General features: G+C 33.0%; 1 protein-coding gene across 1 annotated transcript in view; it reads left to right on the forward strand.

Annotated features, from left to right (window-relative positions):
- The first annotated feature begins 4 nt into the window (after nt 1-4).
- The window catches only part of LOC129223781 (SNF-related serine/threonine-protein kinase-like), a 26,383-nt gene continuing 7,226 nt past the window's right edge, over nt 5-19,161 (forward strand). Inside the window, exons 1-3 of the mRNA XM_054858141.1 lie at nt 5-619; nt 6,759-6,900; nt 11,525-11,734. Of these exons, the coding sequence (XP_054714116.1) occupies nt 10-619; nt 6,759-6,900; nt 11,525-11,734 (962 nt within the window). The 5' untranslated portion in view covers nt 5-9. The remainder of the gene's footprint in view (nt 620-6,758; nt 6,901-11,524; nt 11,735-19,161) is intronic.

Below are 19,161 nucleotides of genomic sequence, written 5' to 3' on the forward strand. Positions count from 1 at the left end.
ACTGATTCTATGACTATCCGTATGATGAGCCGAAGCAAAGTTAACGCTCATTATGACGGGAAAATCGCTGGTTTATACGATCTGGGAGATACATTAGGACGCGGCCATTTTGCCGTTGTCAAATTGGCTAAACATGTTTTTACTGGAGAACAAGTTGCTGTGAAAGTGATTGACAAAACTAAGCTGGACGATGTTTCACGGGCACATTTATTTCAAGAGGTGCGGTGCATGAAATTAGTTCAGCATCCTAACGTCGTGCGCTTGTACGATGTGATAGATACGCAAACTAAATTATATCTAATACTTGAACTCGGGGATGGGGGAGATATGTATGACTACATTATTAAACACGAGAATGGTGTGGACGAAGAAACTGCGAAAAAATATTTTCGACAGATTGTTCACGCTATTTCTTACTGTCATAAACTTCATGTTGTGCATAGAGACTTGAAACCCGAAAATGTGGTTTTCTTCGAAAAGCTCGGCATGGTTAAGTTGACAGATTTCGGATTTAGCAATAAATTTTGTCCTGGACAAAAATTAGAAACATCTTGTGGGTCACTGGCATATTCTGCCCCAGAGATTTTGCTTGGGGATTCATATGATGCACCAAAAGTGGGTGAGTATCTTGCTGAGATTTTTCATCGAGCAGTTTCGTTAAAGTTTCTCAAATATTTATTGTCTTGTGTAAATGCATTATATATTTGGAATCAGTTGTGCGAAGTCGAAAAAAAAAAGTTGCCAAGTACATGCTGCTGTTTCAGGCAAAACCCGACTAGCTAAAAGTGAGGCCCAAGGCCCACAATAATTTTGAGGCCCCTGAAGGGTATTATTTTAAAAATGTGTGTATTTTTTTTGTATAGTTGTAATGCTATGCATAATTCTTTAAGTAATTTGGGGCCCCTTAGGAAGAGGGAGGCCCAGGCCTAGTAGGCCTGTGCGATAATCAGGCCCTGCTAGAGAGAAAATTCTCACTAAATGTAAAAATTATTTCTAATAATGCTTATTACTCTTTAAATTTGCATCATCTTACCAAACAGTCCAACAAGAGTTATTCGTGCAATGAGCATTGACAGTCGACCCCATCAATCAATAAAGCTGTTCACAACTTGGTAATAGGGTTTGTGCAATATGTTTACTTATATGAGGGGAGAACAGAAGTACAGGCTAAATTCTGATTTTCATGTTGGGAGTCCATAATGGTATGAAGGTACAGAACTCCTGAATCTCAAATAAATGCCAATGCAAGCAGGGCCTAGCCAGGGGAAGTCATATAGGTATCTTATCCCCTCCTGAAATTCAGAAATTTTCCTTTTCTGAGCATAAAAAAGGACTAAGACCCCCTTATATGACCCAAAGGACATATCCCTTTCTGAAACTTTAAACTTAAATGTTTTTCTGGCAGCTTCTGGATAAAGGTACAAAAAAAAAAAAAAAATGGTATAGAAAAGCCGATAAAACACAGGTGAAATACTGTATCGAATTTTGATTACTTAAGGTGCAGGGAATTCTCTCTATTCATAATTTAAAATAATCAGGCACCAGTGCCTTAAATTATTTAAAATTATGAATAGAAGGAAGCTTCTGAACTCTTGAAAATAAAATCAGTTTGAAATAAAAAAAGACTTTTTATAGACCCTAATATCAGTATGCCACTAGAAAGACTAAAAACTGCCATATAATACCTAAAAACAGGGTTGGCAAAAACCCGGGTTTTTTTAAAAAAGCCCATGGACCCAGGGTTTTTTGGGTTTTTTTAAATAAAACCCAAAAAAACCCAACTAAAGCTGGGTTTTTTAAAAGAAATGTGGTTTTTTTTTGTCTTTTTTTAGAGAAAATGTGGGGTACTTGTAACATATTGTAGCGTAAGTATATGGACAAAGCCCAAAAATTGTCTTGGGGTAAAAAAAGCTGGAAAACTAGCTAAAATTCAGCGTTTTCTGAAGAAAAGTATAAAAGACGACCAAAACCAAGAATGGTGAAGTTTCAGATTTTTTAGTTTCCATGATTACCAACAGTTAAGGCAAAGTTACTTCTTGAGTGATAAAATCTATTGTTCGTCTTTTATTACTACATTTTTTTTGCATGTTACATTATTGTATTTCATTTGGTTATGCATATCTACTGTAGAACCTCAGGTAGTTAAAAAATCTCTTTTTACTGAATTCCAGCTTAATCAAGACATTTCTTTGAACTTTATGTTGCTTGTTTTTCTATTTCCGTGTACAGAGTAAGAAATATTAATCTTTTTCGTAAGATAATGAAAATACTGTACATCCTTTTCTGTTTTCTGTCTGACCGTTTGATGAACCTGTTAATTTCTAAAAAATATACCTTGTTTATTTGAGATTTGTGACGTGTTGGTTTGCAGAAAATAATTCACATGAAAGCCTTTTAGCTAGAGTAGTTTCCTCCGTACAATCTACAAATATTGAGAAAATCAGACGTGACAGGACTCAGTCAAGATAGTTTGAGTTATTTATTGACCAGTTAAAGAAAGAAGTTAAATATATTTATTTAAAATCTTTGAAGTATTTTTTTAATGCCGTCAATAGTTAAGAAATACTATTTTAGTTCAAATTTCATTTTTTATGTCCATTGGCTGTGGTAAAGAACAAATAAAAAAGAAGTTTAAATTGTGAAAGTATTTAAATTAATTATTTTTAAGAAAAAAGTTCTCAAAATTTAAAAAAACCCAAAAGTGGGCTAAATAATGGGTTTTTTAAATGGGTTTTTTCAAAAAAACCCATTGGGTCCAACCCAATTGGGTCCAATCCGGCCAACCCTGAAAAATCGGCATTAAAACAAATTAACACATCAGAGTAATAAATTGGAATAATTTTATCCTCAAAAACATTAATTTTAAACAAATCTAAATAAATAAACACTCAAAAATACATTAAAATACTACTAAAACTAGAGAAATAAATTGCAACAAAACACGATAAAATAGCAGAAAAGTAATTAACGCATCAGAACAGAGTAATTATTTGAATCATTTAGTTATCAAAAGCACTAATTATAAACAAATAAACCCTCAAAAATACATTTAAAAAGCAGGGTTGGCAAAAACCCGGGTTTTTTTTAAAAAAAGCCCATGGACCCAGGGTTTTTTGGGTTTTTTTAAAAAAAACCCAACTAAAGTTGGGTTTTTTAAAATAAATGTGGGTTTTTTTGTCTTTTTTAGAGAAAATGTGGGGTACTTGTAGCATATTGTAGCGTAAATATAGGGACAAAGTGCAAAAATTGTCTTCAGGTAAAAAAGGCTGGCAAACTAGTTAAAATTCAGCGTTTTCTGAAGAAAAGTATAAAAGACGAAAAAACCCAAAAATGGTGAAGTTTCAGATTTTTTAATTTTTATTATTACCAACAGTTTAGGCAAAGTCACTTCTCGAGTGATAAAATCTATTGTTCGTTTTTAATTACTATATTTTTTTTTTTTTTTTGCATTTTACTTTATTGTATTTCATTTTGTTATGCAAAACTACTGTAGAACCTCAAGTAGTTTAAATCCCTTTTTTACTGAATTCCAGCTTAATCAAGACATTTCTTTGAATTTTATGTTGCCTGTTTTTCTATTTCTGTCTACAGAGTGAGAAATATTAAACTTTTTCGTAAGATAATGAAAATACTGTACTTGTTCTGTTTTCTGTCGACCATTTGAAAAATCTGTTTATTTCTAAAAAAATATACCTTGTGTTTATTCGAGATTTGTGACGCGTTGGTTAGCAGAAAATAATTCACATGAAGCCTTTTAACTAGATTAATTTCCTCTGTACAATCTACAAATATTGAGAAAATCAGACATGACAGGATTTGGTCAAGATAATTTGAGTTATTTATTGACCAGTTAAAGAAAAAAGTTAAATACATTTATTTAAAATCTTTGAAGTATTTTTTTAATGCTGTTAAGAGTTAAGAAATACTATTAAAGTTCAAAATTCATTTTTTTATGTTCATTGTCTGTGGTAAAGAACAAATAAAAAAGAAGTTTTAATTGTGAAAGTATTTAAATTAATTAATTTTTTAAAAAACTTCTCAGAAAATTTAAAAAAACCCAAAAGTGGGCTAAATAATGGGTTTTTTTAAATGGGTTTTTTCAAAAAAAACCCATTGGGTCCAACCCAATTGGGTCCAATTCGGCCAACCCTGCCTAAAAAGACTGAGAAACCAGTGTGACCCGTAAGCATTTTTGGGTGAATTCTTCTTGAGTGAGTCTACATGCCTGAAGCATCTTCTTTTATGACTGAATAAAAGCTAAACATATTTTTTTTTCCATTTGTTTTATGTTTACACGCAAAAAGGTAGAATTAGGTTCTGTTTCGAAAACAACGGCTATCTTTTGGCTGGTTTGCAATCAGCACTGTTATAGCATTTGGAATTCCGACCGGCTGCATAAAGAGGAATACAGGTGAAACTAGAGCGAATGGCATTTTTTATGCTACAACAATATGGAGAAGGGAAAACGTATCTTTTTTTGTTGTTGTAAAATAGCTCATGGGGCACTGAGGCCCCTCCCGTCTCTCTAGGTATAAGGATCAGTGTTTACAGTATACTATGAGATGAATGATAACTGATTAATTTAGCATTCATTTTAGGTCATATCATGAAAAGTTGGAAAATTTTTTTCAGCTCTATTATATTGTATTCAATTTATAGAACAATAAACTATGGGAGGAAGGGCCCCACTGTCTTTCTAGTGTTAAGGGAAAAGCTGTTATTACAATGAACCCGAAATTTCGAATAATCTGAACAGCTTGTGAAGTGAATGCATAAGATTTAATTTGAAAAATGGAGAAAGGAAAATTTATTTACAATTCACAAAAGCTTAGATTTTGTAATGACTGCTACTTTTGGCAAACATTTTAATATGGTTTATAACACAGCTCTGTAGCTTATAAAGTAGGATTGAGTTTAGTCATCTTTTGTCATAATGAACTCAATTAGCTTGATGATGCGTCATTGAAGCAGTTACTTGAAATGTTACTCCTACTACGACAGGGTTCCTACGGGCCCTCAAAAACCCCTATAATGGCCCTATTTTCAATTGTTCGTAGGGGCCTTTCTAAAAGTCATATTTAGTTGTCAAAAGCCCTAAAAGATCAAATTCCCTTTTTTTTAGGATTTGACAAAACTTTTGATCTTTAATAAATGGCAAAGACATTTACTAAAAAGCTACAACCTAATAAACTGATAATTTAGAACATATAGTAGATTTAACAGAGAATTTTGCTATATTTATATACATGGTCATTGTTAAAAAAGTATATGATTTGGTTATAAAGACACAGGTCGCTTTCACGAAGTTTCGAAGAGTGACCTTATAACGAGGTCTGACTGAAAACCTGTATGTTTCTATGTATTATGTGTTTATAAGCAAAACTCTTTCCACTTTGAAGAGTTTCTTGTTGTGACACTAGCATGAAATGGTCCTATATAGTTAAAAATGCACCTTAAAAAGGCCATATAAAGGCCTTATTTTTTAATCTGCTAGAAGAAGGAGAATTCTGTAATATATATGGTGTATTAAACCCTTGTGCTTTACTTGGAGTAAAATTGCTTTTATTAACTTAAAACAAAGACTTTCAGATCACTCTTTTAGCTAATTATAAGAGTTGGAATCTACGACCCTGCAAATCCAAACTTTCTGAAATCTAAACAGGGCTCGGTTTCAACTAGTTAGGATTTCTGAGATTTTAAATGTACTAGTATTAATTGCAATGTTATGTTGATTTTTCTTGAACGCTCGCTAAAAATGTAAAACAGTCCCTTTTTTCTTGCAGAATACTTGCTTTCTTAGGGTTATATTTTTTACTTTCATGGAACATTTCAAACCCTAAATCCGACTCTGCCGGCATGGGAATTATGCTACATGTTTTCGCAAACAGAATTTTGAGTATTAAATAAAAAGGAACAATTAGTGAATGAGAAAAATTTTGAATGCCATTGTTTCATTTGAAAACCAAATGAGGTGGTTTCCTTCAGTCAAAAGCACCACTTTTAGTCATTGAAATGGATAGAATAAGCAAAAAAAAAAAAAACATGGACACAGAAAATACTTTCATTTTCCCCAACAGTTTTTTTAAATTAATTTTTTTAAATGTCCGATTTTTGAAACAAGGTGTGGTCTTGATGACGCTACAAATGATGTACTTTGCTGCATCTTTCTACTACATTTCCACGTTATGATAATCAAGAAGTGAATTAAAATTGCTCTCTACGTTTGCTATCAAGCCTATCGTTGCCAATACACGTGAGTAAAGATGCGAATGAAACTTATTTTGCACTGTGAATGGCTTTTCATCATTTGATGTCATCGGCAGAAACGTAAACAATGAAAGCGCTTTGATTTAAGTAATTTTTTTAAAATATTAAACGTAAACAAATTTATCAAAAAATTATCAGATCCTATGTTTTTAAGCATGCTCTTTCAGAATAAAAATACTTTAAAAATTTTGGAAACAACCCCATCCTACTAGAAATTTAGTTTTAAGATCGACTCTAAATCTTAAAATCTTGGCTTGTGTAGCTACTACTCAGGACTAACTGTAAATGATAGTTTTTCAATTTAGGAAGGATATCTAATGAGAGATTGGCTTTTCTATCTGTTAGATAGGGGTTTTCTATACAATTTTCCTTAAAAGATGATATAAATGCAGCCTTTTTTGGAAAATTATTTTCAAATGCTATATTGACATGCTATTTTAGTTCAATTAAGATGACATCAAGTATTAATAGTTTTTATGTTTTACTCTTAGATGTATGGAGTCTTGGAGTTATTTTATATATGTTGGTTTGTGGAAGGGCACCGTTTCAAGAAGCGAATGACAGTGAAACATTGACGATGATTATGGATTGTAAATATACTGTTCCTTCTCACATTTCTCAGGACTGTGTCAGGTACTTAGAGTGTTTTATATTTAGTTTGTATTAAATGTATTTTTAAATATTTGCTGTAAGTTACTCCGAAGCTCACATCCCCAGAAGTAGTTCTCAAACTCGAATCTTTAAATGAAACAAGAATTTAAAGCATTGCTAGTTTTCTGAAGTACTTTGGCATGAGTTTTTCTTTCTTTAAAGTCCCTCCCCCCCTGTTTGGATTCCAGCACCTTCTCCTTTATTTTGGCAGGGAGGAGGGAAGTAACTGAATTGTTTTTATTTCTCTCATGAGATTGATGTCGGTAGAAAACTTTGACAGGCACATTCATCTTGGAGGTTTAAGAAGCTTACGGGCTTCTTACACCAATATTCAATCTGTCGTCCGTGAAGTTATGAGTGACTTCGGTCATGGTGGCCTTATTTGTAAAACGTTGCGCTCGTAACTGATTGGTCCCGGGTTCGATGCTAGCCAGTCGAAGATCCTACGCGTTTGCTAATTGTGACTGGGGTATGTTTAATGTGTTCGTGGTCACAAAGTCCTCGAAGCTCCCATTTCAAATCAGTGCCCTTGAGGCTGCTGGACCAGGGGTTTGTTCTGTTACTGGTTTGGATCAAACAACAGCTCTCTTCAAGGCAAGTAACAGACAGAATTCCCCTTTTCTCTTCAAAATGTGCAAAAGTTCTTTATTTTTAGATATAGAACCTTATAAAATTCAAATGAACATGAAACACCGGCAGACCTCGTGGTGGCTGTTCATAACTTTCCACCGCTGCCGTGTAAATACCTACTGGCCCATAAAATTCACTCTGATAGCATTAGATGGTTGCACCGTATTCATGAGTCGCAGCAACATCAGTTTCATCTGCCTAAAATTCTTATTATTTACTGTATTTTCCTGCATATTATACGCGGGCGGCCTATAAGCCGCAGGTCCTAAAATCGGCCTGAAGAAAAAAAAGCTTCGTATAATCTACGGATAATATGATGTAAAAAGATAAAGTTTGAATTTAACATACTATTTGAGCAACTAAACTGAAAATGTGAACAAGTAATTACTTTGAAGGCATAATCAAAATTAATCTGAAATATAATCTAAAATATAATTTCTTCTTGAAATCTTGATTATAATTCGCTAATTACTTAAAAAACAAAGAGTCAAGACAAAGGAGCAAACGGTCTAATCTTGTGCAAATGGCTACCTATTTCACTGTAATCTTGCTTATTTTACATGACCTGAATCGTCAAGAGGAACATTCAAGCAACATAAAATAACCAACATACAGGCAGGTAGCGCGGAAGAACATGCATGTTTCGTAAAATAAACATTCAGTCCGGGTACTATGTCTCGTCTCGATCGGTGAATCCTACTGTAAAAATATTGAGGTTTAATGCGTTGGTGTTAAGGGGAAAAAATAATCACAGATAATCCACGGCTGCCTATAATCCGCACCTCATAAACTTTGCCTTTTTTAGCAGATAATCCGCGGATTATATGCAGGAAAATATGGTAAATCCAAACTTAAAACAGTCTGTTACTGGACCCTTGTCTGTTACTGGCTCAGTTATCCTAATTGATTATATTTTAAATGTGTTTTTAAAAATTTGCTTCACCTATCACAGGAAAAGCTTTTATATGGTGCAAAACTTAAGGTGTTAAATTTGGTGCCTAGGTTTCTAAAGCTAGGTGCCAAATCAAAATTTTTGGTCTAAAAATGCGACTAACGACTGAAATATAATTCTCGTCCCTACTTCATTGTTGTTGTGTGCAGTTTGAGAGAGAAAATAGTTGGAGAAAATATGCTCTAAGGAGGTTTTTATTTTTACTATATAGCTGCATTATTCCAATGAACTTCAAAAGTTTGTTTCCATTATCCCTGTTCCATATTTTAGACACCTAAGTCCAAGTGCTTGATTTGAAATTCATTATTGAGTGTAGGATTTGTACAGTAGACTAATTGTACCTTTTATGGGGGAATTATGTGAATTGTTAAGTGGGTGGATGGGGGGGGGGGGGTGCTGACATAGGCAGCTGGTCCGGCAAAAAAGTGGGGTTAGAGGGCGTGATCCCTGAAGTTTTTTTTTTGTTTTTTGTAAAATTGAGCTATCTTAATGACTTTTAACATTGTTGATTCCATGATCTCCAAAATATGGAGTATGGTCTAAAAAATAGGTACAGATGGCCAACATCGACTTTTTCCTTCCAAATCAAAGTTCCATTTTTATGAAATGACGGTTGCCATGCACCTTGAATCGTCAGGGAAAATGAAAATCACCTAAAATGGTCAGTGAAATTTCAGGGAATTCCTTCCCAATTTTCAATCTGATAGGTGGAACTGCTGCACTATTTAGGCAAAAAAATGATGAAGTGCAGTAAATGTTGTGTTCTAGATATTTTCAAATTTTCTTGATAGGCGAGAAAATGAAAATTCAAGCTCATTTTTGAAGACTAAATGTAATAAGGTTGCAAAAAAAAAAAAAAAAAAAAGAAATTACTATTATTTTCCGCAGTGCATCTGTGGCCATCTGTGTGCAATTTAAGGGCCTTCATTTTGCATTTTTTTTCATAAAATGAGTAATGTTAATAAAAATTTGAAGTCTCAAAATTATTGCTTTATAGATTAAAACTTTTTTTGGAAACATGCCAACATTGAAACTGTAGCTTTGCCGAAAATTACTTAGTGTGTTTGAGATTTCAGTCCGTTTTTAATCAATGTAATTAAATTTTTAATTTGTCTTAACTTAACCCAAATATAGATTACAATTATTGATAATTTTTTTAAGAATTATGTGGTTCATAATGTAGGTTTACTTACATTAAAAATATGTCGTATTGGTATTTAATAACGCAAGTTGGCATTCATTAACGTGGAATTTTTTTCTAAAAGCGGCTGGAAAACCTGGAAATGTCCGGGAATTCCATTCTTGAACTTATGTGGCAACCCTGATAAGATGAGAAAAGTCCATTTACTTGGAATTTTCAGTTCTTACTTTTATGAAATAAGTCAATCCACTGTACAAAAAATCATTTTTCAGTTGATCATTAGCTTTTAACTCTGAAAAGTGAGGGGTCAAGGTCCCTTTTCTTTTCAAATTGAGGGGGCATTTATTCCCTGTACCAGCCGCCTATGGTTGCTGAGATTGATCTCTCATTAAGTTTTCTTTACTTTTACTTCCATGCTGTATGTTGTGAAAGAGTTTCAGTTCTTTTATTTAATTTTGTGAGTAAGATGTAAAATATTTACTTTAAAAAAGCATTGTTGTGTGGCAGTGACAATGTATGTGTTTGTTTTCACATGAATTGAAACAATGAGTGTTATAAAGCAGTACGTCATTGGCCTTAAGCTAGGGCAAGGCAGAACTATAACATACCAGACAGCCTGGATGAGTTCTAATAATAATGAAACTGCAGTCTCTGGATGTAATAACCCCGCTGTCTGGTTTCTGGTACCCTTATATCTGTACTGGGTGGTTATAAAATAAGTATCTCTGTTTGGAGTAGTCTGCAGTTTGAAGGAATTATCCGATTGCAACCGAAATTAGAACACTTACTAATCTTGAAGGGGAAAAAGGATGGTGCAATAAAAAAATTAGTTGCTACAATCCCCGATAGATGGCGCTGCAGCCTTCAAAAGATTTTGACTATGCAAACACTAGTAATCATGCGAAAATTAAAGAAGCAGTCATTTCTGCCAGTAATGTGGCCCGAGATGTCTCTCAGTTTGCCAGATCGCGCTTTGGTTTTAAAGTTATTAACACATGTTGGGAATTTTAAGAACATCTTGGGAACATTTGTTGTTCGTCAACTGCAGCAAAAACGGTGTCTTTCCGAAACGGTTTTTATGCAAGATGGAGCCCAACTCCATATTGGGCGAGGAGTACAATTTTTTTTACGGCAACATTTCACAGACAATAGGGTAATAAGCAGGTATTTTCAAATGACGTGGTCTGCTCGGACTCCTGATCTGACGCCATGTGATTGGGGGTTCTTAATGTGTATCGTGGATGTGTCACATACCTCAGTGAACTAAAAGATAACATTGGTCAACATGTGCCAAACATCACTTCAGATGCCTTGCATTCCGCAGTTGAAAACTTCGCAGACCGCCTGTATTGTGCCCTCCAGCTGAATGATCAAGTCGTGGAACCTGAACTTGATCGGCACGACCATGTACAAGAGTAATATGCCTGTAACAATATTAAATAAAGTACTCAGCTTTACATGATAATTCTTTCCTCTTGTATTACACATTATAATTTCAAAAGGGCCAACTGTAGGCAAATTTTGCAACTAAAAATTTTTATTGCACCATCCTTCTTCCTCCTTCAAGATTAGTACGTGTTCCAATTTTGGTTGCAATCGGATAATTCCTTCAAGCTACAGATTGCTCCAAATAGAAATGTTATTTTATAACCACCCGGTACTATTATTTTCTTCTGTTATAAAATCCTTTTATTAAAATTACACACATGTTTGAATTGGTGAACTTCTTGTAGACATTTCATTATCTTCTAAATTCTTGCTGATCATCACAAAATGTTCAGCTGTGATTTTTATCTTTTACACTTACAAGTCTTTCTATATGCACTTGTTTAAATGTCACGATTGAAAAATTTTGTTTAAAAAGTAATTTACTTTTTTTATAGGCTCATAGGTGAAATGTTGATTCGTGATCCAGAAAAGCGGTTTTCCCTTGAACAAATTGCAAATGATCCGTGGTTGAACAGTGGAGATGTCATTCAACCAGCTGATCATTTACCTCTCATATCTCGTGAGCACCTTTCAGAAGAGGATCACACTCATATTGTACAAAAGATGGTAAATGGAAATATTGCATCAAAAGAAGAAATAATGGAGTAAGTAATGTTCATTTTTAGCCTAATTCCCAGTAAAAGTCAGAAAAGAAAAAAAGCATGAAAGAAGGCTTGCATTATCTTAAAATTCAAAAAAAAAAAAAGTCAAAAATAAATAAAATAATATAAATAAAAAAAAAAAAAAGCAGTGTAATGAGAAAATCTAAATGAGTCAGTCTGTCTGTCTGTCGTCTGTCTGTCTGTCTGTCTGTCTGTTGTCCAAATAAGTAAATTGTCCGATTCGAACAAACTTTTTTTTGTTCGAAAGATCTCGGCGAGGACACCTCATTCCCATATTTCACTTTTTGATTTGAACTATTTTTTGTTCAATTTTGAACAGTTCAAAAAAACTTAACATTAGCGCCTACGGGGAAATTCAAAGCAATTCCGAACTGTGAGGCGAATTTGCTTCAAACAAGCTTTGTAGGGAAAAGTTTTTGATGAAAAACTTGTATATAAAATATCTTTTTGATTTGAACAATTTTCCGTTTAATTTTGAACAGTTCAAATCCCTTAACAATAGTGCCTACGGGGAAACTGAAAGTCAATGAAGATTCCGTACTTGAAGGCGGATTTACTTCAAACAAATTTTGTTGGAAATAACTCTTGACGTCAAACTCCAGACTTCGACTCCGAGAATTTAGGGGCACTTGACTCCGACTCCGACTCCTGTGCCCGACAATTAATCGGACTCCGACTCCCCGACTTTGACTCTGACTTCGTAGTTTTGGCAAAAATTTATACACGGTGGACAAATGACTGACTCCGATTCTTAAATATTCGACTCCGACTCCTTTATCTCAAAATGAGATTGACTCCGACTCCGCAGCTATGGTTTTAACTGTGAAATAATTATTTTTGATATGACTTGTTTTTATTTTTACGCTAAAGTTTCAATTTAGGTACTCAGTTTTTGGCGAATAAACTCGAAGTCATTTATGTTTCTACATAAAGATATGCGCAGACGATTTTTTTTTTTTGACAAAGAAAATTATTTCTTTAAGTTGACATTTTATTGTTTTTTTTTTTTTTTTGTTTTTTTTGTTTTGGTAAGTGCATTAATTCATTTAAAAAAATGTTTTTTGGCAACAGGGGAAAAGAAACGATTTTTTTTTTTTTTGATATGATGTATTTATTTTAATGAGCTGATTAATTTTAATTATTATTTTCTCGTTTTGAAAGCTGTTAAAGATTTTTTTTAATGGAAAAAAGTGTATTAGCTGCTTTGTTTAAAAGTTGCTGCTTTTTTTTTACGCATAAAATTTTTTTAGATGAGTGGGGTTATTTTATTCCTAGAAATCAGCTTAAAGTATTTTTAAAATATGTTTGAAAAAATTTGCGATTTTAGCTATTTTTGAGAATATTGATCAGGTACTAGAAAGTAGTATGGGTATACGGGAAAGTAGGCTCATCTAGTTCTAGACAGAACTTCTTGTTAAATAATTGCAGTACAAGACCGTTGTAACGCATACCTTGGGACCAGAGCTTTTGCATTATACAGGTTTTTGCATTATATCCTATCATTTCACCAGTTTTGAAACTAATAGTCAGATCAGAATATATTTATATATTAGCACTTCAGAATGAGTTTTATCTACAATGAGTATTGAAGCACTGATTGTACAATTAGTCTTTCACAAATAAATATGCTTCACAATCAAAAGAAGATCAATGATCCTGCACTTCTGCTAGCTTCATGGTTTGCATAACAGCTGCATTTTCAAGAGCCATCTGGTTATCGTCCGTTTTTCAGGAGAAGGCACTTCGCCACGCCTCCTCGAATGCAGAGTTCCATTTTTCGCGGGGGTGATTAGTATGCAATCTATGCACTTCTAAAGGAGACAACCAGACAGCCTTAATTTGGGCGTGCATTTTAATGTGCAAAATAGTGTTAGTGTCCTTTACATCACTTGCTTCACTTGTCTGTTGCCATTTTAGTTATTCTTGCATTTTAAAAACTGCTGCTTTTAAGATAAAATGCTATGATCCGAATCTACCTTCTGCCAAAAACAGCGAAATAGAATCATCGGATACCATGCAACGAGGGAGGAGTCAAGTGCCTTGTGAAAAACAGAAGATATTTTCTGTTTACTGTTCGTACTAATTTTCATTTAAAAGCTTTGAATTAAGATAGAAAGATGAAAAACTGTTTCAAAATTTAATTTGCTTAATAATTTTTATATTTGTAAAGCAAAACAAAGGGATTTTTAAACTTCAAAATTTATTGTTTGCTTCTGAAAGGTACAGTTTATAGAAAATTGCGTTATATAGGTCGGCGTTATAAAGGTATTCTACTGTATAGTGAGCATATTATTTGGAATATCAATTGTTAATTTTGATGATAATTGAAGCACCTGGAAGCAAAAATGTGTAAGTGTCAAAATTATAAGTTTAGGGATAACTACAGAGTGGCGACAGATCAGGGAAAAGTTGGGGAATTTTATTAATCGGGGAAATATCAGGAAATCTCACAAAAAATTCAGGGAAAACTGGTTAAATGAATTTTTTTTTTTCTTTTTTTGCCTTGCGAAATTAAGTACTCTAATTCCCTACGCATTTTCTGCCAATTATTTGTTTTAGAAAGGGTAAAACTAATGACAGGGTTTATACACTCCTTACAAACTCCTCGTAAGCTCCTGCTTTTTAAGAAAAGAAAATAAGGGCCTTAAAACTCCTGAATTTCGGCATTATCTCCTTACAAACTCCTTATTTTTTATCCTAGATGGCCTTAAAGATTTTCTTCTACCACCAGTCCGATACAAGTGATTACGTTATACTGAATTTTACCAGAATTTCGGTATTTTGTCATCTTTTTAATACCGAAAATCCTATTTTTTCGTTAGAATATTTTCTTCCCCACAGCCAAATTTTTTCCCCTTACTCTAAATTTCTGACGATTTTACCGATAATTATTGGTAATATTACATCTTGTAGCTTTGCTAAAGTACCATTCTAATTTTTTTTTGCTTTAATAAATTCTTTTATTTGCTGTTTTTAGACTTTTGATGCTTTCATTTTGATTAAAGCAATCTGTTTGTATCCGATATGAGAATCGAATTTTCCTGTTTTACGATGCTTACTTTGCTTTTTTAAGAGGCAAATAAATGAAATTTCTTCTTTTTCCTATAAAAATAACAAAAGTTAAAATCTAAATCAATTGTTTAATTTAATTTTTGCTTCAACTACATCGATTGTTATGAATAATACGTTTATTGTAGAGCTCTAAAATGCAATGTGCCTTTGTTTTTACTTTTAGCACGTTCACTTTGAAAATCGCAATCTCTTTGCATCCGCCATGGGAATAAGATTTTTTTTGCATTTATGATGTTTACTATGCCTTGTGAAAAGGCAAGGGAATTAAGTTTATTTATATTTTTATTAAAATCATTAAATTTAAAAGTTTTTGACAAAATTCATGCTCTTGAAGAGTGTTGAATGTCAGAAAGTTAAGTACGGAATCGCTGGTAGAAATTTTTGTTTTAACTATTTTAAGTGTTTTAATACATACCTAATATCTGTAGTTTGCAGGTTTTGTAATTTTTTTTATTTAAAAAGAATCAGACTTTTTAAAAAAAATTTATTTAAATCAGTTTTTTTTTGCTAAAATTTTAATATATTTTAAACAGTAGATAAAAGAGCAACTTAATAGCTAAACAGTGGTACCAGTATTTCCTAAAATTATAATTTTCATACTTTAAAAGGGAAACTTACAGGAGAAAAATTCTTAAAATTTGGCAGTTTTTCTATGTTTATCAGCAAAGAGTCACACAAAAGTATAGAAACGGTCTCCAGAATTTTAATCTATTTTAAAGATTAAAATAATTTGTATATATTTTTTCAAAAGGATCCCCCTAATATTTAAATTAAATTTTCTGTGCTTCAATCTCGTATGAATAACCTTATGTTAAAATCAAACACAAGCTTCACCGCAAATTGTTTGTTGTGTTTGAAGTTTGTACTTTTGTATCTTGTAAATGTTTCAATTATTTTGATAGTTGGAAGTTATTTTAGCCTCTACTGCTTTCAGTCGGCTTATTATAGTTCTCATGTGAACAATTATTTTATATAAAGTTTTTTTTTTTTTTTTGGGTCAGGAAATTGTTAGTATTTTTGTTTTTGAGAAGATATTAATTTCACTTATTTTTTATTTTTTTTCAAAATAAAACATGTTTCAATACCGCCCCCCCCCCCCCCCCCTCGTATTAGAATTTCATTACGAGTCGGCTCAAGTCTAAGAAGCTGTAAACGCATATTTTACTACAAATTTAGTGTGTTTATGATGAGCAAAAAAGACTAATACAGTCGGATCCCGCTACAACGCGATCCGACTTATGCGAAATGGCTATAACGCGAGTTTTTCATGAGTAATGAATTTTTTAGTGCGGACACAAATTACTTGCCTGCAACATGAAATTTTTCGGAAAAGAGCAGCGGAGAGTTAGAATGGGCTTCATTGACACTAAATATTGGTTTTGTGAATGAACTTTCATCCCTTTAGCATCACTGAAAGCGGAAGTTCACCCACTGTATTAGTCTAAACAACGCTTTGCTTTAGTTTATACAAATAACCGCTCCGATTCTTAACTTTTTTTTTTCATTTTACATATGAACGTTGATAAAATACATTCTGATAACAATCTGGTCTCGCTGCATAAACCATCTTCATTTTCTAAATTATAAATTTGTTTACTATATTTATACTGTTAAGTGCTATACTAATGCTGTAGTTTACATACTGAAAGTACCACTGCTTTATTTTAAGTTTCTCTCCCCCATTAATCATTGATTTTTTGGTAAATTACAGAATTTTATGTCAAATAACACTTTTTCTAAAATACAGAAAAAGTCGGTTCTTTGTAAAAGATACTGCACTATATAGTTAATTAATGGTTTGAAACAATATGAGAGGTGTTTACAAACGTCTGAAACAATTGGGTATGCGTATAAAAAATTACTAAACATACCTTGTTCCACAACGCGAAATTTCGACTTACGCGAGGTGTCTTGGAACGCATCCCTCGCGTAAGTCGGGACTCGACTGTATAAGAGTTGTACATATATTTTTCTGAAATATGTTTTAAAAAATGCATCTTTAAACAAGAAACTAGTCCTTAAAAAGTAAAATGAACTTCTGCAAAACTCCTTAAAAACTCCTTACTTTTAATCTTCAAAGTTAAGTATGGACTGTGAATGAGATGCGATTATATACAGCCACATACGGTGCATATTTTTTCTTCAACGCCAAAATATTGAATCTTAATTTATTAATCACAAAATGAACTTCCGAATAAAGTTTTTTTTTTTACTTAGCTTGAATTTTACTTTCCCGCTTTCAATGATTTGTAAATTAAACGTCTCTACAAGCAAAGAAGAAGCCGTGATTAATGCCTTAGCTCCTTTGCCTTTACTGATTGTCTTGAAGTAATTAGTGTATTGTAATCAGGATTTCAAGAAACAATCTTTATTTTTTAAATTAATGCTGATAAAAGCTTAAAAGTTATTACTTTTTCACATTTTTTTATTACTTGCTGAAATTAAATGTTAAATGAAAATCAGCTTTGTTTTTTCCTTTGCATTATTCGCTATCACTTCACATTACAAGAAGGCTTTTTTTTTTTCCAAACTTTCTTTTAGTTTAAAACCAAGTTACATTCCAAAATATACATTTATATACAGTCGACTCTCGATATCTCGAAGTATGAGGGACCAAGAAAAAGATTCGACATAGCCGAAGTTCGAGATACCGAAAACTAACTATTATTTCCCTTTTGAAACAATTGTAAAAGTAATTAAACAAAACCACACATAAATGCTCAGATAGGAGAGAAAACTTGTATTAGTTTCCCCAAAAAAAAAAAAAAAAATACAAAAGTGTGTAAAACTTGAAGAACATAAGCAAAAATAATATTACTAATAAAAAAATGTATTTCTTACTTCACATTTAATAAATATTGCTTTATACTTGCTTGTTTTTTTGAATTAATATTTCTGCTATGTATGAAATCATTAATTTTACTCATGGCATTGAATATATCCTGTGGAACATTTTCCCGATTTTCAATAGAACGATGAATAATCGATAGTGCATTACTAACATCTGCATTTGTTGGCAAATCATTATGTTCAGAAATTTCAATTTTCTCTTCATTGTCCGTACCATCTTCTTTAGCTGTTACTTCTGCAATAATATCTTCATCGCAAAGTTCATCGCAGGTAATGAGCTCGGAGTCAACGTTTACGAAGTCAGAAAGTTCCAATGATTGTTCTTGAAACACATCTCTGAACTCGTTGTCCAAACATTCGTTAACCTCATCAACAATATTGGGAGCACTTGAAGGAAAGAATCCGCATTTCTGAAAACAATGAGCAATTGTGTCTTGGGAAACATCATTTTGCCAGGCACTAAAAACCATTCGAAGAGCATCTAATACCGATATGGAACTTGTATGCTCTTTATTATTTTCAATATCGTTGATGAGCTTTCTAATTACTCGTTTCCTATAATGCACTTTTAAATTACGAATTACTCCCTGATCAGCTGGCTGAAGTTTTGCCGTTGTATTTGGTGGGAAGAATTCAAGCTTAATTGACTTTAAATTTTTTAACTTTGGATGTGCTGGACAATTGTCCACAAACAGCAAAACTTCTCGAGATTTTTTATGAAAACTCAAATCAAGTTTTCTCACGTATTCTTCAAACAGCTCGCTGGTCATCCAGGATTTCTTATTGCTTTTGTAATTTACCGGCAAAGATTTGACGTTTTTAAAGCAACGTGACGTTTTTAAAGCAACGTTTTCGATTTACCAATAACTAAGAGGGGTAATTTTTCTGATCCATCAGCATTGGCACCAACAAGAACAGTTAAGCGATCTTTGCTCATTTTTCCTCCAGCGCAGGACTCTCCTTTGAACATTAAAGTTTTTTGGGGAACACATTTGTAGAATAATCCGGTTTCATCAATATTAAAGACGTCTGATGCTTTGTAACCAAACAGTAGGGTGGGAAGTCTTATTCTCCATTCTTCACAAAGACTTTCCGGGACGTCTTTAGCTTCTCCATGTAAATTCCGAAAAACTATGTTATGACGAGCTTTAAACCTCTCGAGCCATCCACTGCTTGCTACAAAGTCCATGTGTCCAAGGAGTTTGCCAAAATCAAGTGCTTTTTCACGAAGGAGAATTCCACTCACAGGGATTTCAGTCCGCTTATGCTCATAATTCTTAAACCATTTCAAGAGTGCCGTTTCAATGTCGGTGTATGTGCACTCCTTGATTTTTTTACGATTAAGATTTGCAGAACCGCCCTTTGTTTCGTAATGTTCTAATATTTTTTCTTTGTTCGACATTATTGTCGATAATGTATTCGGCGGTATGCCATATTTCAGGGCCAAGTCCTTTTTCTTAACGGTAGGATTATTCTCTACATCTTTA

Source organism: Uloborus diversus, chromosome 6 (genome assembly GCF_026930045.1).
Source record: "Uloborus diversus isolate 005 chromosome 6, Udiv.v.3.1, whole genome shotgun sequence".
NCBI classification, from domain to species: domain Eukaryota; kingdom Metazoa; phylum Arthropoda; class Arachnida; order Araneae; family Uloboridae; genus Uloborus; species Uloborus diversus.